We start from the raw sequence: 24,745 nt of genomic DNA, 5'->3' as shown, positions 1-24,745 counted from the left end.
TCACTCTTGATTTATTGGAACATCCTGAATGTGAGAGCTGGAAAGAAATACATCTGCACGAGTAACCAACAGGTATGCATTTTAATAGAGTAGTCTGAAGCCATGTGAAATGAAGTGTCTTACTCAAGGATGCAATTTCCCACCCAGTTCAAGAATCAAATTCACAATGTTACTGGCTGGGGTACTGGACCCACAATCATAATTATGAGTTTAATACCCTAACCAGTAAGCAACATGCCTTCATGTAATGCTAATATTTTTGGTTTTATGGATCTCTGTTCAACAATGTGTTCCTCATTTTGATAGGTGTATAGTCTGAATGAATTGAAATTGTTGCTTGTTAAATTAAGAAAATCAGTTCTTCAACATTAGATAATTTAGTTAATGCATAGAGCTTTTTAGGGTTAAACACACACACACAGAGGTTATATATATATATATATATATATATATATATATATATATATATATATGTAGTGAATTTCGCAGGCATGAAGTGGATTTGATCCACCATTGCCAAATTTAAATTAACACTTCAGCAGAACTTTTCCCATGGTGGAACAATGGTTTTTCTCTGACAGCAGTTTTACATATGCCAGATGCCTTTAGCTAGGCCTAAACAATGTCTTCACCACTTGACCCTTTCTAACCTCTTCTATTTCACCAAAAGCTAGAATTAAGATAACAAGATCACCAACTAAATCTATTGTTCTCAATGATATGTCTATCCTTCTGGATAGTTACAAAAGCAAGAACCCCAAGCAAAAATGCAGTTAGTTGAGCTAATAACATTGAAGCCAACTGTGTTTACGTTTCAAAAACTCAAATAGTAAGAAACTCTAGCCAGATACCACACTGGACAAGAAGTGGTCAAAGGAAAAGATAAGGACACAAAAGGAACTGGTGAGCGAGCTGTAGACCAGCAAGGGCAACTTTTTCCGAGAAGTGGGCCGCATAAAACATGCATCATCATAACTGCTAAAATAATTCAAGGTGTGCCATTCAGGAAGACCCAGAGACCATGAATACTGTGTAGTGACATTTACGACTTGTCAATACTTGATGGGATAACGAAGTGCTCTCATTAAGAACAAATATTACAGAAGCATATAACTGCATCCTGTCTCCTAAAGAGTTTCTTTTATTTTCCCAGCTAAGATCCAAACTAGCCTTTTTTCTCACTATCCTTACTGATTCCTGATTTATATTTAATTTACACTTTGGTACATTAAGTCAGTTCAAAAATATATATTTTAAAATTTTGTGTGTATTTCCTTTTTGTAACTTGAACAAAAAATGTTAACCTCTTTGTGGTAGTCTTGATTATTTAGAGTTACCATGATTATGTATTAAGCAAGTTAATGTGTGCTTTACTTCAATATTTCTAATGTCTTTGCTTTTGTCAATATTGCCACGGTAATGAGTGTCAATATACTTAACACATTGATAGAAAATTTGTCACGATTTGTAACTGCTTACGATTATGTGGTATTAGCTTCATTGGAAATTGTTGCCATTGGCATCGTCTTTGCCATCATCACCAACATCCAACACTTTAATGCAGTCAGGTTCAAATTAATATTAGTCTCTTTCTGCTCTAATTATTTTTGTAACTTATTACAGTGGGGTTTGTATTTACGAACATATCCATTTCGGAACCCTGTTCGTTAAACAAATTGTTCGTCACATAAGTGACTGAAATACATATAAATAAGAGGTAAACCGTTCTAAGATACAGCTAAACTCCACATAGCATGAAAGGATGTTTTAACTGTTTATCAATCTATAGCAAATACATATATATGTGCTCGTGCGTGCGTACATGAGCGTACTTTTCCCCCTTTGTCTTGATTCTGTTGATTCATGGTTATGGTTTAAAAGAAAAAAAAAATCACAAATGAGAAATTTTATTTTTAATATAAAATATGAAAATTTGCAAGCTATATGAAATGTGCACATGGACGTTAACGAAACGTTTGTACACATTCTCACAGCCACTTATATGCGTGCTTAGTCTGCCCGTAGTTTGTTCAAATTTCAACTCGTTATGCGAGTTTAATTTTCTCCAGAAAGCAACGTACGTTATTCAGTTTGTTTATGTGTGCGGATATGTATATGTGTACATGTGTATGGTTGCATATATATGTGCACATAGAGGCGTGTGTGTGTGGGTGTGCATGTATGTGTTTCACGTGACTGTGAGTGAGCATATATGCATACACACACACACACACACACACACACACACACACACACACACACACACACATATATATATATATATACATATATATAAATATGTATGTATGTGTGTGTATATGTTTGTGTATCTGTGTTTGTCTCCCCAACATCGCTTGACAACCGATGTTGGTGTGTTTACGTCCCCGTCACTTAGCGGTTCGACAAAAGAGACCGATAGAATAAGTACTAGGCTTACAAAGAATAAGTCCTGGGTCGATTTGCTCGACTAAAGGCGGTGCTCCAGCATGGCCGCAGTCAAATGACTGAAACAAGTAAAAGAATAAAAGAATATACATCCATTTGTCCAAACATACACATATGTGTGTGAGCGTGTTTGTGTGTGTGTGTGTGTGTGTGTGTGTTATGTATGTATGAATGCATGCATCTATGTATGTATGTAAACATGTAATGTTTTACATTAAAAACCAACCTGTTGCTCTCCATTTTGTTCCCTCAGTTGTCGGCGAATTGCTGAGTAGTACTGTGCTCTGTTCGGTAGATGGCGACTTTGTGGTAGAATATGTGGTTATAGGTGGTGTAGACGTTGAGCTACCGGTCGATTTGGGGTTGATGACAATATCAGAGCAAGCTTTAAATGTTTCTTGTAGCCCACATCCAATGCAAGCCGTTCCGTTTGGAAACTTACCCCAGCTATTACCTGGATTGAAATTAAAATAGGACATAGTGTAAATATTTTTTTAATTTTCATGAAAGCATAAATAGGAAATATCAGAAACCACGTCGAAGGTCTATTTTACAAAAAGACAAAAAAGTAAAAAAAAGAACAATCTCCTCCACAGACGTCTGTATTTCTTTGTAATGACCTGCTGGATGTATTGACTAAATCACCTTCAAATCACTCTCGGCTGGGTTTTAAATAACGAAAGGACACAAGATAATCTAATCTTACATTGCTTAAATGACGGGTTGATCACGGCTTGAAGACATCTTTAGGCATGCATCTGCCCAATCAGCGTTGACCTAGGGCAAAACAGCCACAAAAACTCATGCACTAGTTCTTTTTTACTTCTTTATTATTTATTTATTAATTGGTAGACCATTTAACCAATTTACTAATCGATTGTTTGATTAATCTTTTGAGCAATCGATCAATCAGGTTTGTCCAAGTTTTTTCGCCGTCATTTACGATCTTATTAATGACATGCCCTCTTTACTCTAAGTCTGCTTCAGGTCCGTCTAGACATAAAGGTACAGCCTTACTCTTTTACTTGTTTCAGTAATTTGACTGTGGCCATGCTGGAGCACCGCCTTTAGTCGAGCAAATCAACCCCGGGACTTATTCTTTGTAAGCCTAGTACTTATTCTATCGGTCTCTTCTTGCCGAACCGCTAAGTGACGGGGACATAAACACACCAGCATCGGTTGTCAAGCGATGCTAGGGGGACAAACACAGACACATAAACGTACACACACACATCACATACATATATATATATATACGTATATACGACTAGCTTCTTTCAGTTTCCGTCTACCAAATCCACTCACAAGGCTTTGGTCGGCTCGAGTCTATAGTAGAAGACACTTACTCAAGGTGCCACGCAGTGGGACCGAATAAATCATCGAATCCAGTACTTAATTTTTAAGCCTGTCTCTTTTGCAGAACCGCTAATGTACGGGGACGTAAACCAAACCGACGGCAGTTGTCAAAGATACGCACACACATGCACATATACGACGGGATTCCACACAGTTTCCATCTACCAAATTCACTTAAAAGGTACTGGTTCGTTTATAGTAAAAGGAACAAGGTGCTGCGCAGGAAGATTGAACTTGGAACCACGTGGTTGCAAAGCGAGTTTCTTAACCACGGAACTATGACTGCTCCTGTGTTTCCACCTTAGCAATTTGAAACTAAGTACAGTTATGGCTCAGTTTTGACTAAGTAACTGGTATCAATAACTTCACCAATGACACTTGAATCCCTTTTTAACAGAGCCCCTTCTTTTGCAAGCAATGGGTCTTGGTCACTGTTCTGAAAACATTTTTCTCCTTTTTTCCCCATCAACTACCAAGGCCCAGAAGAGAGCTACTAGCGCTACCTTTCTTCCTGAAACTGAGCTATTAAAAATAAAATCAGTGTCATGCATTTAGCGTTTTTATCTTGTTCTTGCAACCACGGGGTCCCAGGTTCAATCTTACTGCAAGTGTTTTGAGCAAATGTCGTTTTCTTTAGCTCCGGCTCGACCAATTCCTTGTGAAAGTCAATGCGCCTGGCGTTGTTTATGTAATCGGCTCATGATCATAAGGTCGTGAGCTTGCTTCCTGGCAGTGGGTTGTGTCCTTGTGTCAGGCACTTTAAAGACACATTGTTCCGGTCCACTCAGCTGGTAAATATGAGTAGTACCAGTAATTCAATGGGCCAGACTTGTCACGCTGAATTTCTCTGAGAACTACGTTAAGGGCAAGCGTGTCTGTGGAGTGTTCAACTACTTGTTAGTTAATTTCACAAGCAGGCTTTTCTGTTGATCGGATCAACTGGGAACACTCTTCGTCGTAACCGACGGAGTGCTCAGTCACCTTCTGAGTGAAAATTGGGTTGATGGGAACTGCATAGAAATCTGTCGGATCAATTATACCTGTACAATGTGTCACACTGATTCTGCTTCAGAATTACTTTGAAGATGCACATGTCTACGAATACTCAACCACGTTCATTTGACGACTAGGTAAAATTGAATACTCACGGTCGAACTTCGAAGATCTATGCATCCATTCATATTTCGTTCTGGATTCATTATGGTTTGTATTGTATCTCTTCCATAGTTACAAACCGAGGACAAAACGCTATCTTAGCTCCATAAAAATATATTTGGTTTCAAATTCTAGTACAAAGCCAGTAACTTCGAAGGAGGGGCTAATCTATTACATCGATGCCAGTACTCAACTGGTACTTATTTTATCTACCATGAATGGATGAAAGGCAAAGTCGACCTCGGCAGAATTTAAACTCAGTTCGTAAAGACGAACGAAATGCTGCTGGGCATTTTGCTCTGCGTGCTAACGAATTTGCCAATTCACTGCTTTACATCACTTACATCATTGATACTTGCAATAACAGTAACATACAACTGACAAGTGTTTCATTAGCTTTCTGGTCTGTGTTTCAAGTCTCGTGTAATCTTAACAGAGCGATGAGTAGTATCCCAAAGTTCGAATGGGTTAAGGCAGTGGTTTTCAAACTTTTTGACTTGCGGACCCCTTTATATTTCAGGCTTTACCTTAGGGACCCCCTTATAAACGCTTATGAAATTTATACATAAATATTTGCTTAAAATAACATACATTTTTACATTTATTTATTTAACAGTATTTAACAAATAGGTTTATTGTCAATTAAAAGATCTCGCTTAAAAAACACATATAAAATCAAATTGCCCATAAAAAGTATTTGCTGTCTACGGACCCCCTGTCTTGTCCTTGCGGACCCCCTGTGGTCCGCGGACCACAGTTTGAAAACCCCTGGGTTAAGGGACAACGACACAACCACCACGAAACCTTTAACGCTGAAAGTACTTTTAGAACATGCCTTAATCATATGGTTTCCTTTAAAGAAAACAACAATGTAAAACAAAACAAAACAACCTTTTTCAAAAACATGATAAAATAGAGCTATGATGATTTTTTAGATCACTAATTGAAACGATTTTAATTTAATCTATCGATATCATTGCTTTCTTTTATTGAATACATGGTAACAGAGAATTGTACTTACCGGTTACGTACGTCCATTGGAATAAGCATTTTTTGCAGACCAGACCACTTGGTAGTTTGAGAGAGATATTGTTAAGCATAATTGGTGATGTATGTGGGATGTAATATCTGGTGTAAGAAGTTTCACCGAGGGTTAACAGATGTTTGTCCAAACACGATTGACTAACTTCAACAAAATTGCCATCCTTTGAATATTCAATATCACCAGCTTCAGGGCTATCGTAAGGGCAGACTCGAAATTCAAAATAACCTTTGTGATTAGCAGTTACTTGTACTGCAGTTTTAATCATTGATCCTTCCTCAAAAGTCCCTGTTATGATTCCTTCATAAAATTTTCCACCCCTTTCATGGTCCCGTGGACTTTGATCCCACGGGTCTCCACACACGCCACATGATCCATTGTATTTGCCAAGAAGCGCCTGAAAAAAAGAAAAGAAAGCGAAACTGAAACCAAAAGCAAGAGAAGTACACAAATTGGAAATCTTTCTGCTTATATTATTGCCAAGGTTTTCCAAGACTATGGATACATGTAATCAAAGTTTTATGTATTCTTTTCTACTCTAGGTACAAGGCCTGAAATTTTTTGGGAGGGATGGGGGCAGTCGATTAGATCGACCTCAGTAAGCAACTGATACTTAATTTATCGATCTTGAAAGGATGAAAGGTAAAGTCGACCTCGGCGGAATTTGAACTTAGAACGTAAAAACAGACGAAATACCGCTAAGCATTTCGCCTGGCGTGCTAACGTTTCTGCCAGCTCACCGCCTTCGAAGTTTTATATATTATACATACTTCTGTGTATTTAACCAGCTATGTTATATAAAAAGATATCATATTAATGATTTCTGATTATATTGGTTTAAAATATTGGCACAAGAACAGCAGTTTTAGAAGAGTGTCAAAGTCAATTAATCGACCCCAGTGCTCAGCGGGTACTTATTTTATCGACTCCGAAAGGACGAAAAGCAAAGTCGACCCCGGAGGCATTTGAAATCAGAACGCAAAGTCAGAATAAATGCTGCTAAGCATTTTTCCCGGCACGGAGACATTCTGCCTGCTCGCCGCTTTGAGCGATTTGTGAATTTTAATATAATTAACAGCCCTTACATTCCAATATATATATGTGTGTGCGTGCGTGTGTGTGTGTGTGTGTGTGTGTGTGTGTGTGTGTGTGTGTGTGCGTTTCTTCTGGTCATTTCATCATGTTGAACCGTTAATCCTTACACATTTCTCTCTCTCTCTCTCTCTCTCTCTCTCTCTCTTTCTTTCTCTCTCCCTCTCTCTCTCTCTGTTTTGTTCCTTCGCATTCCTTTTTCCCCCCTCTCAATCCTTTTTGTCGAAGAGCGTAGGTTCGAAACGTCAAATACTTTTCCGTTCTTTCTGAGCGTCAAACTAATACACCTGCTTGTTGTTCTTTCACCTGTCTTCGTCTTTTGTTTTCTGTAAATTCGAACTATGTATGTATGTATTTATGTATGTATGTATGTATGTATGTATGTATGTATGTATGTATGTTATGTGTATGTATGTATGTATGTATGTATATATGTATGTTATGTGTATGTATGTTATGTGTATGTATGTATGTATGTATGTATGTATGTATGTTTGTGTGTGTTTGTTTCCCCTCCCACACCACTTTACAATCGGTGTTGGTGTGTTTATGTTCCCATAATTTAGCGGTGCGGCAAAAGAGACCGATAGAATAAATACTAGGCTTAAAAAAAGTACTGAGGTTCGACTAAAATTCTTGGTGATGTTCCAGCCTTGCTGCGGTCTTATGACTGAAACAAGTAAAAGATAAAAGGCAAAACACACACACACACGTTGGCATTCGTTTTCATCTATACACTCTAGTTGCTGTTGCAGATGTTGTTGATGTTGTTGTTGTTCCGGTTTTACTTGCTGTTGTTGTTGTGGACTTTAGTGAACAAATGCATTCTATGTCGAACTGCCGAGCTGGGGCAGGTCTCCCCGTTGGTTCGTATAGGCAGGTGGGTAGGTAGGAATGTAGGTGTGTAGTTTGATAGGTTGATAGGTAAATAGATAGGTAAATCGAAGGCGGCGAGCTGGCAGAAACGTTAGCACGCCGGGCGAAAGATTTACCGGTATTTCGTCTGCCGTTACGTTCTGAGTTCAAACTCCGCCGAGGTCGACTTTGCCTTTCATCCTTTCGGGGTCAATAAATTAAGTACAAGTTATGCACTGGGGTCGATGTAATCGACTTAATCTCTTTGTCTGTCCTTGTTCGTCCCCTCTATGTTTAGCCCCTTGTGGACAATAAAGAAATAAGAAAGGTAGATTGGTAGGTATGCGGGTTGGATAAGAACGAGGCAAATATTTGGAATGTGTGGATGTCAAACAACGGATGCCCCACTGAGCATGATTTGTCGTTAAATCATTTTACACGTCTATTTAAAGTACATGATGTTTTCATTTGGTCTTTCGGATATACATACATACAAACAAACAAGCATGCATACATACATACATACATACATACACACATACACGCACACACACATACATATATACGTACGTATATACATTTGCATATATGTATACACACACACGCACGGACACGGACACACACACGTGCACACAAAGGAAGTGCGACTATTTTTATAGATTACCCTTTCGGTTGCAGGAAGCAGAACCAAAGACAACACCTGATGTCGAATTTAAGAATAAGTTTTAGAAATATCACGAACGTAAGCTAAATATTTGAATGCCACCATCACTAATGGACTCTATGAACTCGCATATATTTAAACTGTGTCTTTACCGAATCACACACACACACACACACACACACACACACACACACACACACACACACACACACACACACACACACACACACACACACACACAAGCGTTAAAAATAAACCAAAAAACAAACAAAAATATGCTGTTTGCTAAAAGTTAGAAGAGGGTTTTGTATCACGTAACTTGGCTGCTACTGCCACAACTATTACGATCGCTAACGCCATTAGCGCCATTCCAATTTCTAACCCCAGCCCCACCCACGCACTTCCTATCCGCCATACCTACGACCACTACAACTTTCATCATCATCATCATCATCATCATCATCCCCAACGACAGCTGTAAGTACAACGTTACTCGCTTTAACTCCATCTCTCTCTCTCTCTCTCTCTCTCTCTCTACAAGCCTATGCAAGTAGTGGGCGAGATAGTGGGTATATCGGACCCAGAGCTCGGAGAGCCATGGAGAGAGTCCATGCGTAACTGACGGTAGGCCCTTCTCTCAGCTAAAATTTCCAAGCGCACTTGAATTTTGAAAGACGTCCACCCTCATCACAACCATCACTGGGACGGAGAAACAGTTTTGGTCTGCCGTGCAAAATTTCTCTCGAAGATCCTGTCTCTATCATTAATTGACTGATAAGGTGGCGCGCTGGCAGAATCGTTAGCACGCCGGGCAAAATGCTTAGCGGCATTTCGTCTGTCCTTACGATCTGAGTTCAAATTCCGCCGAGGTCGACTTTACCTTTCATCCTTTTGGGGTTGATGAAATAAGTACCAGATGCAATCGACTTATTCCTTCCCACAAAAATTTCAGGCCCTGTGCCTATAGTAGAAAGAATTAGTTGTCTTATGGAATAAGGGTCCCTACGGTTTTGTTAAAAAAATTTTTTTATAACCAAACACTCATGATAAGCGAGGATAGATATACTAAGATACAAACATAACTCAATAATTGGCAGACACGCAATGTAAGAACGTAACTTTGATGTAGGTCTGAAGAAATGACATTCTTAATTGCAAAATTGCAAATGAAACTTTTGCATGAACTGGGGTTGAAAACAAGGTTGGTACAGAGACGATTGTAACTGGTCATGAAAGATGTAATCAACTCTTTCTTATCTTCTTATTTGTAATATACTATGTATGCAAATGTATGCAAATGTATAAATATATATACACATATATGAATGCGTGTCCAACACTTGATGAAACTGAATGCAGTTATAAAGAACTTTATATATATATATATATATATATATATATATATATATATATATATATATATATATATATATATATATATATATATATATATATATATATATATATATATATATATATATATATATATATATATATATATATATATATATATATATATATATATATATATATATATATATATATATATATATAATATCTACTATATAGAGATATAATATATAGGCGCAGGCGTGGCTGTGTGGTAAAAAGTTTGCTTTCCAACCACATTGTTCCGGGTTCTGTCCCACTGAGTGGCACCTTGGGCAAGTGTCTTCTACCAAACCTTCGGGCCGACCAAAGCCTTATGAGTGGATTTGGTAGACGAGATATATATATATATATATATATATATATATATATATATATATATATATATATATATATATATATATATGTATGTATGTACATGCCTGTGTGTGTGTATCTTTGTGTCTATGTTTGTCGTCTACAACCGCCGTTGGTGTTTTTACGTCACCATAACATAGCGGTTCGGCAAAAGAGTTCGATAGAATAAATGCCAGGCTTAAAATATGTACTGGGATCATTCATTCGACCAAAAATTCTCCAAGGCGATGCCCCAGCATGCCCGCAGTCTAATAACTGAAACAAGTAAAAAAGAAAGTAAGATAAGTGTGTTATTTCTTTACTACCCACAAGGGGCTACATACAGAGGGGACAAACAAGAACAGACAAACGGATTAAGTCGATTATATCGCCCCCATTGCGTGACTGGTACTTATTTAATCGACCCCGAAAGGATGAAAGGCAAAGTCGACCTCAGCGGAATTTGAACTCAGAACGTAGCGGCAGACGAAATACCGCTAAGCATTTCGCCCAGCGTGCTAACGTTTCTGATAAGTGTGGGTGTGTGTGTGTGTGTGTGTGTGTGTGTGTGTGTGTGTGTGTGTGTGTGTGTGTGCATTTATATATTCATTATATGAAGTAATATAATTTACACATGACTTTTTACCGGCGTTTCGTAATATAATGTTCAGGTTTTTTAGCTGAACCACTAATCTTACGGGGACGTAAACAAACCAACACAAGTTGTCAAGCGGTAGTGGGGAGACAAACACAAAGGCCCACAAACACATATCTATCTATCTATCTATCTATCTATCTATCTATCTATCTATCTATCTATTTATCTATCTATATACAAATTTCTTTCAGTTTCACTCACAAGGCTTTATTCGGCCCGGGGTTATTGTAGAAGACGCCCAAAGTACCACAAAACAGGACTGAACTCAAAACTCTATGGTTGGGAAACAAGTTTCTTGTTACACAGCCATGGCTGCGCTTCCAGAGAAAGTTTTAAACTTTTGTTTTATTAATCACATTTTTTTTTTATAACAAAATCAAGAACAAGTTTTTCAAGACAGTGGAACATTTGTATTAATTTCCAAAAACTCTAATTTATACCTCTAAAAATCAACGACGCACCTAGATACCACAGCTCGCAACGCACGAGTACACCGTAGCACACGGCTTAATAACTACTGATTTCGTGCGATAAGTCGTGTAATAAAAAGTAGCTCTGTACTATAAACGATGATCGTTAAATTATTGTTTCAGTGGTTTGGCCAGGTAGACCGCACGCTACAGTGACACCGCTCGGCACAACTCTCTGCAACGTGCCAATTAAACGGTTATACAAACGTATTTCAATTGATTGACTTTTTTGAGTTATTCATTGTTGAATTTAGATTTCTAACTCTTTCGCTACCATATTTTTGGTGACGTACACAACCTTTGTTTCAATTACTTTTGAAAATAGCGAAGAGTTTAGTAAAATAATCGTGATTATTAAGCTGGCGTTTTGAACATAAATTATCATAAATCATCATGAAGATTTTAAATCAAATCACTTCAAAACAATAAGTTCGTATCATAGGAGGCTAAGAACAGTCTCAGGCGGGTTGGTATCAAATGAGATATACTCATGAGAGAGGGAGAGAGAGGGAGGGAGAGAGAGAGAGAGAGAGAGAGAGAGAGAGAGAGAGTGAAAAGGCGAAGAAAAGGGGAGAAAGGGAGACAAAGAGAAAAGGGAAGAGAGACGGGTTTTGTCTACTGACTGCGTCAATTACTTGAAGGTTTTGAACTCACTATATTACACATGTGAGACTCAAGTATGTTTGTATTTAGAATACAGAACCCTCCTCTGAGTTACTGACTCACAGCCACATTCCTGATAATCGTAATCAGAACAATCAGCTTTACTTTCCCTCTGTTTCTATAGATACATACTGACCATTTCAAAGCTTCTCTAAGTAGAGTATGGTTCATTGAAGACGTTTGATACGATTGAAACATGTCCGTTGGGTTTCACTAGTTGTCATTAAAGACAAGACCCACTTTTTTTGTACTGTCTATGTATTTCAAAAAGTTCACTTAATGGTTGTTATTAAAAATCATCGTGGAGGCGCAATGGCCCAGTGGACTCGCGGTCATAGGATCTCGGTTTCGATTCCCAGACCGGGCGTTGTGAGTGTTTATTGAGCGAAACACCTAAAGTTCTACGAGGCTCCGGCAGGGGATGGTGGCGAACCCTGCTGTACTCTTTCACCACAACTTTCTCTCACTCTTGCTTCCTGTTTCTGTTGTGCCTGTAATTCAAAGGGTCAGCCTTGTCACACTGTGTCACGCTGAATATCCCCGAGAACTACGTTAAGGGTACACGTGTCTGTGGAGTGCTCAGCCACTTGCACGTTAATTTCACGAGCAGGCTGTTCCGTTGATCGGATCAACTGGAAGCCTCGACGTCGTAAGCGACGGAGTGCCAAGAGAGAGAGAGAGATTAAAAATCATCACTCTTGCTTGTTGTTTTTAGATTTTTAAATAATCTTACAAGGAATTATCGTCTGCAAATTGTTTGGATAAAATCAGCTAATGGAAGTTGTTTCAACTCACTGTATTACAAACAGTGGGATACCATCACATGTGTAGTTCTATTACATAATAATGAAAGTCAGTAAAACGACCTAAAACAACATCGCAATAACCTATAAATTACCCCTAAATGGGTTATTGAACAGAGAGAAAGAGATGGATAAAGGTAGGTAGGTAGATACATTTCTTTTATTAGCCACACAGGGCTCAACGAAGATGGGACAAATACAATGTAGAGCTTTTCTTTTTGGGAAGGGGAAGGAAGATAGATAGATAGATAGATAGATAGATAGATAGATAGATAGATAGATAGATAGATAGATAGATAGATAGATAGACCGAGGTAGAGGGAGTGGAAGAGAAACAAACAAACAAGAGAAAGGGAACTGTTAGCAATTACTTACCTCTCTTCCACCACAGTAACCTTCGTTGTCATTGTAATTGTTGTTTCTCACTACATAGCCTAAACGCCACAGTGAGGCTCTCGATGGCGGTCGCAGGAGACGTGCATGTCCTTCGACGTAGTACACGACAACGAGTACAAGTAATAATTGTAGTGAGATATATGGTGATATATTCTTTGTGCGCGACATTGTTACGCTCGGTTTTCGTAACGTAATATGCAGTTTCTTCGTTAAAAATCTGAAGAAAAAATAAATCGTTTAATTTAGTATTCGCTAAAAACAAGTTATACAAACTGGAAAATTTTTCTAATATCATTATGGTAAATTACATAATCAGTAAAGAATTTGCGCATACAAACTATATTTTTTTAGAGTCATTCTAAGATCTGCTAAGTACAAAGTAGATTATTCGCCGAGAAGGTCTAATAATACCGAAACATATCCAAAGTTGTCATACTTAGTAAAGGTCAGTCTCTGCCTTCATTACACGGCTCCATTTAATTCTTAATCAATCAAAATTTTTGAGTTATCCCCTTTGCTTATTAGCGCTAATGATTTTCCTTCCCATTAAGAGTGTAATTTTAAATTCATTAAGAATTCTGTCTTGCCTTATTTGCATTAAATATGTTAGAATGTGTTTAAGGAAACTTATTAAAAGCAATCCACTGAGAGAGCTTCTATGCGGTACCAAACCTCTTACAGAAATAGAAACGGAATATCCCTCAAATCATACCCTATCGCGCTATCTGAGAAAAGGTTACATTCGGTGATTGCAGTGTGGGGTACACTATTCCTTGAAATAGGAAGGTGATGGCTATAACATAAAACGCCTTTGATCTAAGGTTTGCCCGGTGAGAGTCAACCCGGTGCTAAACATCAAGAATAACTTAGTAGAAAGCAATCGTTACTAAATCCTACAAAACATTTGAATGGAAGTTACACCAATAGTTAATTCTATACCAGATCAATCGAGAGTCCAAGTCTGTGAAGGGTAGAAAGAAATAACAGAAATACCATGGGATCAGCGTTAGCTATTCTATACAAAGGTTCAACGTTTGTACACAGATTATTATTAGATGTAACAAGGATATGACAAGTAGAGATGTAACCAATGAAGTGTGACAATAATTTCTAGTAATTTTTAGAAATGAAAGATAGTCTATACATATATCACAACTGCGATGAGTTGGACGACAACTCAAAAATTAGTAGAGTAGATAACGGTGTGCTCGCATCAAAAACCTCTTGCCCACTCTTGATAGTTGTCTGCTACTAAGTGTGGGAAAGGAGGGAGATAAAGAGAGCAAGTCTCACGCGAAAGAAAAGAATTGTTTGTTTGTGTGTGTGTTTGAAAACGAAATCTCAGCGAAATGATAGAAGCAAACTGTCTGAAAGTCACAGAAAGAATTGGTGTTTTTTTCCCCCTTTTTATACCTTTTTTACAGGAATCGCGAACCTGCGTTGAGTCAAAGAAGGTCATTCAATCAGAAACTGATTGGGCTTGTCTAAATTAAAACTCTGTAAAACCTGAGATGATGGCGAATTTGACAAGTTCAACAAATAAACTCAAGGAGCAAAATCTGAGGACAACGGAAACGAGCTCAACTGGTACTTTATTTTATCGATCCTGAAATGATGAAAGGCAAAGTCGATTGCATTTGCACCCAGAACTTAAAGCTGAAAGAAATATCACTAATCATTTTGTCCAGAGTGCAAACGATTCCGCCAGCTCTTTCCTTTCAGCCCTGTGCCTAAATTTCAACAAAATTAACGAGGGGTGGGGGTGAATGATTCCTCATCCCCAAACACAAAAATAACTCCCTATATTTTTGACGGATGGAGATGGTATTTGAAGATGTCGTTTGAAGATCTCTGGTATAGAGGGAATACTAGTGGACAGAATTATTTCTCTTCAATTCGAAGCAAATATGACTGAGCAACAAAATTACGATTCATTGCTGGAGCACCGGAAAAATTTACAAGAAGGTTGCGAAGGTTGATTGGATTGTTGTTGCTGCTGTTTAGCATCACCTCATTCCCGAATTAGCAGCCCTCAGGAGTAACGGCGTTCCCGTCATCAACAGGCTGCCTTTACATATTCAGACAATGTAGTCATTATTTAATGTCTTCTTCTTCTTCTTCTTCGTATTTTATTTTTTCCGACCTCCGATAAGAAAGAAAAAAAACAACAAAAAAACAAAAGTCGACCTCAGCGTCATTTAAAGACGATAGAATGTTTTTGATTCGAGTAGGAAGATTTATCTCCTATTTCCATCAGTTAAACTAAATCGAAGATATTTCGCACCGCTCTAACACCATTTAACAAAATGACATATGTCTCATCTTTTATATTGTTTTATCTTGTTTAAGTCGTTGGACTGAGATCATGCTGGAGCATCAACTTGGAGAGTTTTGCGGAAAAACTCGACCCATATACTTATTTTAAAGCCCGACGCTTATTCAATCGGTCTCTTTCTACCGAATCGTTATATATATATATGTGTATATATATATATATATATATATATATATATATATATATATATATATATATATATATATATATATACATATATATATATGTAGTGCACTGTTTTGTGATGGTAAGATCAACAAAAAAAAAGAAAAAAGAAAAAAAGTAGTCCATCTGGTGAGAGATAAATATTATGTTATAAACAGTTAGTCTCATGCGACGAAAACAACCCAGAAAAGCATTTTATAACACCTTTGGTGATTACGTGAAGGCACCAGACGGGTTATATATATAACAAGTTTTATATATATATATATATATATATATATATATATATATATACGCATATATAGACATATATATATATATATATATATATATATATATATATATATATATATATATATATATATATATATATATATATTTGATATTAGGGATAAAAATCCAAATTTACAGGTAAAAACTCAGTTTCAATTCAATTTATTAGAAATAAAAAATTAAATTAAGTTTCACAGTATAAAATATAAATATATAGTTTTAGGGAAAAGAACCAAGGTTCATGAACTCATCAATGAAAATCCACTGTCACATATAGAAAATTAATAAGTAAAATCGTAATAAATAAGTATAATATATGTGTGTGTGTGTGCGCGCGCGTGCGTTTGTCAAACCTCCCCACCACTTGACAACCAGTGTTGACGTGTTTACGTCTCTGTAACATTAGCGGTCGGCAAAAGAAACTGATAGAACGATATAATAAGTATAAGACTTAAAAATAAAAAGTACTGGGGTCGATTCATTCGGCTAAAGGTGTTTTTATGGCATGGCATCAGTCTAATGATTGAAACAACTAAATGATAATATATAGGCTGATAGATAGATAAATAGATAGATAGATAGATAGATAGATAGATAGATAGACAGATAGACAGACAGACAAACAGACAGATAGACAGACAGATAAACAGATAGATAGGTAAACAGATAGATAGATAGATAGATAGATAGACAGACAGATAGATAGACAGACAGACAAACAGACAGATAGACAGACAGATAAACAGATAGATAGGTAAACAGATAGATAGATAGATAGATAGATAGATAGATAGATAGATAGATAGATAGATAGAGAAGTGTATCTTGTTACCTGAGAAGATTTCTCTGACTGCTTGAGAACGTTTGATGTCGAGATAGAATTAATTGGTCGATGGAATTAAATGAGTAAAGTGAACTGAGTGAAAAAAGAATGTGTATGGATATAAAATATTATTAATAGTTATGTTGTGGTCGTCTGCAGACTACAGAATAATTTGAAATTCTTAACTTTATATATATATATACACACACACACGTGTGTGAGTGAGTGTGTGAGTGTGTAGACAAAAATGTCTTTTGTTTTTTGTGTAATTGAAACAAATAAACAATAAAAACCAAATAATCGGGCGCGGTCTGCATGCTACTTCATTGCTTTTGCGCTTTTTATTCCCAAATATGTAATAAAATGGCTTATTCTCCTATCGTCGAAATTAGGGAAGGGTCAGGAAATGCATAACAATAAATGCTTAACGTAGACAATAAAGAATTAAAATAGAATAAAAGGAGTTTTGCATTACTCATAACTTATCAACGATTGTCAGAAAAATAAATTAATTACATCAACACATATCTGCAGGAACAAAAAAAGTGCACGATCATTTTGTTTTCATTTCATTTCAAACCGGATGGTCTGTGTATCATAATTTAGAAACATTTTGTTTGTTTTTCATTTTTTTTTTTATATGGTGATGTAATCTTTTTTTTTTTTTTTGCCTGTCTTTGGAATTAGCAGAAATGCCAACTTCCTAAAGTGCTGAATCCTATCTATCTATCTATCTATCTATCTATACGAATATATATGAGTTTTCTTTTAATGGAAAAGACGTCATCGTATTTGTCTAAACCGTGATAAAAACCATCAAATAGGATAACAATAATGTAATTCGGTTTTGTACTGTCATTGGTTTAAATAAATGAATTTCTTTTGAACAACCTCGATTCTCTTTATCACTCTATTTTTCTTCATACACCTGCGTGTGTGGATCTATCTATCTATCCATCTATATCACATTCGCTAATACATACACATTTTCCTTTGTCTTTGTGTACTGCTTCTACAAAATAAGGGACTGGCGCTTAAAGATTTGAGGACTTCTTTTGGAATGGAAAAGCGAAAGAACGAACTGGAACTTTGCGAATGAATCATTCGAATTGCGTAATGTGGTGGAAAAGTGGAAGGAGGCGACACTAAATTCTGTGAAACATTTAGTCCGAGGCTCTTCTATTACTTTCCATGAGAACATATTATCATTATTACATCAACTGAATTGCAATTAAAAGTATACTACGTAATGTTGGGAAAGGCGAGGCAACAATTTTGCACGTGTAGCTAGAAGGGGCGGAGACAAACAATTAGACACGTGTAACCAAAGGTTGGTGGTAATTAAGCATACGTGAGAAGAGACGAAATACTACGGATAAACACGTGTTATCAGAAGAGGTGGAGACAAAGCAGTCAGTTACGAGGTGGGCCGTGTGACCAGTGTGAATTGGGTTGAGAGAACGTCGTAAATAGCATAGAAAGAAACGAAAACAAAATAATAATAAAAAAAAGAACAAAAAACAGATATTAGGAAAATAAATAAATAAATAAATAAAGACCTGCTGTAAATTGGAATTTTTATCTATATAAAGCGGAAGTAGAAAAATGTGCGTCTTATTTCGATTGTACAAAGTTCACATGTGTTAGCACGATTGCTTATTATATTGTTTATTTCACAAGCAGGCTATTCCGTTGATCAGGTCAACTGGAACCCTAGCCAGTTCTTGTCGCTGTTGTATAAATAAACTGCATGACCGAATAGTTATGAAATTTGTTTCTGCAATCATGATGTCTTAAGTTCGATTCCATTGGGTGGGATGTTGGATAAGTGATTCTTTATTTATTCTTTTTTTTAAATGTAGCATCGGATCACTTGAAATTTTTAAAGGTTCAGTCTTGTCACGTTGATTCCACCGGGGGAAGAATCATCTACTCCTTACATGCTAATACAATTAACAGATTTCATTGACTGATTGAATACTCATCACTGAAACCGACGGACACCAGTTTACTTACGCACTCCAAAATAATGATTTCAAATTTTGGTACAAGTCCAGTAATTTTAGGGAACGGGGTAAGTCGATTACATCGAAACCATTGCTCAACTGGTACTTATTTTATCGATTCTGAAAGGATGGAAGGCAAAGTCGACCTCTGCAGCATTTGAACTCAGAATATAAAGACGGACGAAATGTTACTAAGCATTTTGTCCGGCGTGCTGATGATTCTACCAATTCGCTGTCTGGATACGAAATAATTTTTCTGTTGCAGGCATAAGGCTTGGAATTTTGGAGGAGGTGTTTAGATAATTGTATAACCTTAGTGTTCAAGTAGTATTCATTTTATCGACCCCAAAAGGATTAACGGCAAAATCGACCTCGGTGGCATTTGAACTCGGAACGTAAAGTTGGTAGAAATGCTGCAAAGCATTTTGTTCAATGTGCTAGCGATTTTGTCTGCTCTCCGCCTTGATATAAACTAATAAGAAGCAACCGAAAGGCTTCATTATACGTTTTACCCTTCAAAAATATTCTTTTCTACTCTAGGCACAAGGCCCGAAATTTTGGGGGAGGCGGGGGCCAGTCGATTAGATCGACCCCAGCACGTAAAGTCGCCCTCGGCAGAATTTGAACTCAGAACGTAAAGACAGACGAAATATCGCTTCTAAAATACAAAATTTTGTCAAAAACGTTAAGAATAAACCCTGTTCTATGTGACATATTCTACCAGTATCGGAAGTTTGAAAGTGTTTAGTTAAAAAAATTAATTGAATAATCTGTACGTCAAAGTCGACCTCGGCGAAATTTGAACTCAAAACTTAAAGAAAGACGAAAGACCGCTAAGCAGTTCGCCCGGCGCGCTTACGTTTCTGCTAGGGTTTATTCTTATTGCTTGGGCGTTACTCCCTAACTTCCTTACTTACTGACATGAAATTTTGTAACATTTCACCTCAATAACTCTTTTACTACTAATTTTTGTTCAATGCGTCTAACGATTCTGAATTCCTCATACACTTGAGGTCGCAGATATTGGGATGTAACTTTTTTTTCTACTGAACCAAATCTCAAATTATTTACGCCAAAGTGTAGCTGAGGAAGTGTCCTCTTTAAAACTATTAACAGTTTGCAATTTAGTTGAAAACTGAATTAGTGGTAAAGCTTGGAAGCTGCTGCGATTGACGAAATAGTGGACTTAAGAATATATTCAACTACTACCGTGGTTGAATGATTCACTGTTGCATGACTAAGTTTCATAACACTTCTATCATTAGGTGAAAACTGTCTTCTTTCAGTATCCCGGATGGTTTTATATACATTGATGCAAATATTTTTTTTTATTATCTATGGTTATCATTTCATTCGTTGTCGTTTCATTTGCAAATTCGTTTCGTTGTTCTATTTTTCGTTAGTCATTTTCCATGTTATTTGTCTGTATATTGTTTTTCAGACCCAGTTTATGAGAAAATGTTTTTCAGAAGTTACTTTATCAGTATATTGTTTCCGATTGGTTAATTCAAAAGTCATTCTCCTATTGTTCATTGATGTTGTGTTATCAGATGTTTACTCCATTTGTAATTCGGGCTGAGTTTTAAAAATGATTTTTTCTGGTGTTTGTGATATGACATCATTTTATTGCTTCTATTAAACAAGCATATTTGAATGACGCAATTTTGGTTTCTTGTGCAGTTATAGCCAGCAACAAGAACCAGGGAACCTCTTAAGATATCAACCGACTAAACAATTCTCGACCAAGCCGTAGCTTTATAGAACGAAGCACTAAAAACTATAAATCCAACAAACTGTTTGACGAGATCAGTGCAAAAGTTAGTCACAACTGCAGACGAAGCCCAAAACATGTCATCCAAACCATAAACAACCACATAAGGTTTATTTTGATGCATGAAGAATATTTTAAAGTTTTCATGTTCAGTCAATAAATGGAATTGACGAATGCCACAGAACAAGAGGTAAACCTCAGTTCAGTTTTCCGTTAAGACTTTTCACTTCACCAACGGCTCTAATATAACTGAAGAAAAGCATGCACATCATATCTCAATTATCTTTTTCAATAAAATATAGGCTTAACCTTTCGTGTCTAGCAAAAGAATAAATCGATGTAGCAGGATGAATGGCTATCATCGAGAGTTAACATCGAATCTAGGGTGCTTTCGAAGTTATGACTAGGAAGATTAAAGCTGATGGGATTGAGAGAGAATGTATTAAGTATCAGCAGACCAAGGAGAGCATACATCGTACAGCTTGTGGAAGACATTGAATATCAAATATATATTAGCGAAAGAGGCAATTTTGATAACGAGAGGTAATATTTATTTCCACTTAAACGTAGTTGTTGTTAGAACAAACTATACTGCAGTAGAAACCACGAGAAAAACTCTCATATTGGCTTGGCTTTCATATTAGCTTGGCTTTCATATTAGCTTGGCTTTCATATTGGCTTTTGGTGCAAAATGCACTCTTGTTTATATCTACCGCAGTATAGTTTGTTCTAAATGGAGATAAATATTACCTATTGGATATCAAGTTGAGGATACTTGGCGTGGAAGAGAGTTGCACGGGACTAGACAAACTGCTCGACCGGATTGATAGATAGATAGATAGATAGATAGATAGATAGATAGATAGATAGATAGATACATTTGAATGTCATAATGTCACATATACACCACGTATATATTTGTATATATTTAAGCATAAGTTTTCCCCTTTATGGTTGTCATTCGTAGCAGATTTTACACTCCCCCATACATACATACATACATACATACATACATACATACATACATACATACATACATACGCTAAAATGTATTGCCCAAGTACATTTTGCTTCATCTCTTTCTTCCTCTGTCTGATTGTCTGTCTGTCTGTCTGTCTCTCTCTCTCTCTCTCTCTCTCTCTCTCCCTCTCTCTCTCCCCCCTCTCTGATATTCTGTCTTTTCTTTCGTAGCTACACTTGCTCCTTCTCTGAACTTACAAAGCTGTGTATACTCCACGTAGTCGCCACTTCATCTAACATCGTTACAAGAATGTTGCAAACATCAGACTCCTAAACACATTTACTCCGTTCTAAATAAAACTGCTCCACACTTTCAATTAGGTCGCACAGTTTCCCTACAAGCAGCAACTGACGGAAACTGGAGTTATGACATCACATGTCTCGGTATGAATGGAGATGGTATGGGTACTGCTCACTCACTTCCGTGATCCAATTAACACACACACATACACGCGCGCGCGCACGTACACGCATGCACACACACACACATGCATACATACATGCATACATATATGTACATACACACATACATTACACTTATATAACATGTGAATCCATGTTACTATTTAATGTCAAGAATTCCCTGGTATTTGGCTATCCACCGTCAGACATAGATCGATCATAGATAGCCAACCAACGAATTGAGGATTACTGCCTATAACTAACTAACTAACTAACTAAATAAATAAATACATAAATAGATAAATAAGTGTGTGTGTGTATATATATATATAATTTTCTACCAAACTGCAGAATCATGTTTCTTTTTTTATTTACTAAAAGAATGTACATTTAAAAGGATTATCCAACATGGAAAATGACGAATCAAAAAATTCCTCACTGAAAATCTTGAAGAAAGGAGACATTGAGTAACGTAGTCCTAGATACACTGTGGTTAAATAAAATATCAGGTGTTCGCAGCTGGAACACTGCTGATCATAGATTGGAACGCTGTTGATCATATTTTAGAACGCTGCTGATCGTAGGTTGATAAGCTTTGCCTGTGGCTAAACACCACTGCAACCACAACCACAACTAAGATCAACTGCATGTTGGTCATACAATATAGTTTAGTAGACATTTCTGAAACTTGAGACTTTTTGAGAAATGAAAACAATAGTTTCAGTGCAAGCAGCATTAAGTCAACTGGAGAACAACCTAGTTAATTCGAATGATCAAAGCTTTTAGGGCTGTTTGTAGTTTCTTGAGTTACTACTCTAAACCAGGAGAGGTAATATGTCCGCCGTCGGATCGAAGAGGACCGTCTAACCATGTTTAAGGAATGATTGATGAATTGTGCAGTGACTTTGTTTAAAGTGAAGAAGAACTGCACACCGTCAACCTCGCTTTCCCGTCCGTGACCACCTTCAATCCAATGGCAAGATCAAGCCAAGACGACTGGGGACGGAGTCGGGTGCAGTGAACGATCAAGACATCTTACTTGTCCGATCTTACTCTCGGCCCTCCACAATGCGTTGCTGCAGCCACCTTCCTCGTTGAAGCATAAAGCTTTCTTCCGCAGATTGCACCGGATTTTTTTAAATACTGTTATAGGAGAATGCTGAACACCCACACGTGACGGAAGTTAGACTAACCGATTGGTTTAATAGTCGGTAGTTGAACAGTGAATACTTACGTTCGAGTTGTACGGAGAGCGTTCTGTTTTAACATATATATCTGCGATAGGTTATTTTTAGATAACCAAAGCCAACTATTTATTTGTGTGATACCGTTTTACACCAGACGTGTATACCCACGTCATAACACATACACACTTAGATAAGCCTCAATATGCTAATTAACCCGCTTATGGGACCCTGAGATGTGCTACAACTCCAGGTTTGAATAGACACGAGAATAATAGTGGCTAAGAGGTGGTTCCACACACCTCAAAACCGTGGGTATGATTTTAAACAGCATTCGATAAAGACATCCTAGTTCGAGAGTTCCATGAATTAATAATTCGAATATATGTATATATATATATATATATATATATATATATATATATATATATATATATATATATATATATATATATACAGGGGTTGGACAAAATAATGGAAATACCTAACATCATAGCATCATAATTTTGAAATATCTATAAAACCGTCAAAGGCTTGTTTATTTTTATGTTTTTTGATTTATTATTTGTGTTGCTTAACGTTTTGCTAAAATTGCTGTTTCTTTTCAGATATCATCAAAAAAGGTAATTAACATTCATTAAAATGACAGATCTATCGGACTTCCAAAGAAGTCAAATTGTTGGTGCTCGTATGGCAGGCACTAGCGTAACGAATACAGCCGAAATGTTTGGTGTATCAAGAAGTACTGTCTCGAAAGTAATGATAGCCTTTGAGAAATAGGGAAAAACCTCCTCGTCGGAACAAAACTCTGGAAGAAAACCAAAACTTTCAGATAGGGACCGTCGGACTCTTACACGAATTGTTAGAAAGGCTCACAAAAGTACAGCTCCCAAATTTACTGCAGAGTTTAATAACCACCTCGAGAACCCAGTTACCACAAAATCTTTTCGCCGGGAGCTGAATAAAGCTGGAGATAACGGGAGGGTTGCAATCAGAAAACCACTACGTTGGAAAGCGTTTAGAGTGGAGTAAAAACCTATAGAATTGGTCTCAAGAGCAGTGGAAGAATGTTATTTTCTCGGACGAGTCATCCTTTACCTTATTTCCGACCGCCGGCCGAGTATACGTGTGGAGACAGCCAAAAGAAGCAATTGACCCAGACTGCCTTCTTCCAACTGTTAAACATGGAGGAGGATCTGTGATGATCTGGCGGGTGCTATATCTTGGAAATCCGCTGGCCCAATGGTTTCCCTTCACGGCAGAATTAATAGTCAAGACTATTTAAGCATTTTATCTGATCAAATTCATCCTATGGTTGCGAAACTGTTTCCGGGGGGAAATGCAATCTTTCAGAATGATAATGCACCAATTCACACAACAAAAGTTGTTACTGATTGGCACGAGGAACATTCTAGTGAAGTTGAACGTCTTATCTGGCCACC

The 24,745-nt window shown here is 37.0% G+C and overlaps 1 protein-coding gene across 3 annotated transcripts in view; it reads right to left on the bottom strand.

The window, feature by feature from the left end:
- Positions 1–24,745, bottom strand: part of LOC106871237 (uncharacterized) — a 33,539-nt gene that overhangs the window by 5,374 nt on the left and 3,420 nt on the right. For 2 of the 3 annotated variants that reach the window (XM_089365881.1, XM_089365882.1), the window contains exons 2-4: positions 13,304–13,541; positions 5,978–6,395; positions 2,672–2,899 (exon numbers count right to left, since the gene is read on the bottom strand). In XM_089365881.1, the coding sequence (XP_089222007.1) occupies positions 2,672–2,899; positions 5,978–6,395; positions 13,304–13,492 (835 nt within the window). In that variant the 5' untranslated portion in view covers positions 13,493–13,541. Of the gene's footprint in view, positions 1–2,671; positions 2,900–5,977; positions 6,396–13,303; positions 13,542–16,929; positions 20,552–24,745 lie in introns of those variants that run through there. The other variant, XM_014917587.3, reaches the window with a different exon arrangement.

The sequence above is a fragment of the Octopus bimaculoides genome, chromosome 18, assembly GCF_046866305.1.
Source record: "Octopus bimaculoides isolate indiv1 chromosome 18, ASM4686630v1, whole genome shotgun sequence".
In the NCBI taxonomy this organism is placed as follows: domain Eukaryota; kingdom Metazoa; phylum Mollusca; class Cephalopoda; order Octopoda; family Octopodidae; genus Octopus; species Octopus bimaculoides.
Note: the sequence above shows the minus strand (reverse complement) of the source record. Positions and strands in the feature narration are given on the sequence as shown.